At 53.2% G+C, this 1027-nt stretch overlaps 1 protein-coding gene across 1 annotated transcript in view; it reads left to right on the top strand.

Annotated features, from left to right (window-relative positions):
* Positions 1-745: 745 nt before the first annotated feature.
* The window catches only part of CEP43 (centrosomal protein 43), a 34140-nt gene continuing 33858 nt past the window's right edge, over positions 746-1027 (top strand). The window contains exon 1 of the mRNA XM_059401600.1: positions 746-817. Within this exon, the coding sequence (XP_059257583.1) occupies positions 746-817 (72 nt within the window). The remainder of the gene's footprint in view (positions 818-1027) is intronic.

Below are 1027 nucleotides of genomic sequence, written 5' to 3' on the forward strand. Positions count from 1 at the left end.
TGAGCAGGATCTGATCTCAGGTACAGCCTGCTGGGCCCCAGCCCAGCGGCCCTAGGAATAGTAATGGTGATACGCGGTGCCGGTGCCGACAGAGTCCACGGACTGCGTGCGCAGGGCTTACATCACGGCTCACTGTAGACAGTAAATGACAACGTTTTAATGAAGACCCTCTGTGTCCGCCTACTGTCCGGGTATAACTGGTTCACCAGAGACATGTGCCTGCAGTCTCCAGTGGACTTCTAGAGACTTCTATTCTCTTTTAAAAGATTTATTTATTTGTTTTTATTTGTGTGTGTGGTTGTGAGAGAGAGAGCGTGCAAGCAGGGGGAGCAGGGGAGGGAGAATCAGGCTCCCTGAGGAGGGCTCGCCCAGCAGGCAGCCCGACGGGGCTGGATCCCAGCATCCCTAGATCATGACCTGAGCCCAAGGCAGATGCTTGACTGACAGAACCACCCAGGCCCCCTATTTATATTCTTTTCCTGGAAACAATTTAGAATAATTTAAGTTTATCACTTCTTTTATTACATGACAGGTGGCAGCATGTTCAAAGGGTTTTGAGCTCCTCCATGCAGAAGGGAATTAGGGAGATTTTCTCCTTGATAACCGATGAAATAATGGAATTTACACAGTAAATTTTGGCAAAGTTTGTTTGGAATTCCTGACCACTAGCCTTCCCCTCTGAGCCGAGTACAGGCCTGTCTTTCTCCTCCCTGGGCTAACCCTCGCCTCCAGTGTCCTGTCTCTGATGCCTGGGCCTGCCCTTGACCGAAGGAACCAGGAGCTAGTCTTCGTACACCTTCTACAGCCTGCGCTCAACGTCAGGTGCTGACGAGTGAGTCTCAGCCTGCCGTGCGGACATCTAGACCTAGTCTTCATCGCACACTCACACTCTTCCTTCCCCAGACAACCCACCATCACCTGCCTAGAGCCCCCTCCCCCGCGTCTGCCGCTGATGGGAGCTTGGTTCCCTTCCTCAGTGTCCCCCCCCCCCCAGCAGCTCTTGTCTCTCCCCCGCCTAAAGCCCACC

Source organism: Mustela nigripes, chromosome 5 (genome assembly GCF_022355385.1).
Source record: "Mustela nigripes isolate SB6536 chromosome 5, MUSNIG.SB6536, whole genome shotgun sequence".
Lineage (NCBI taxonomy): Eukaryota > Metazoa > Chordata > Mammalia > Carnivora > Mustelidae > Mustela > Mustela nigripes.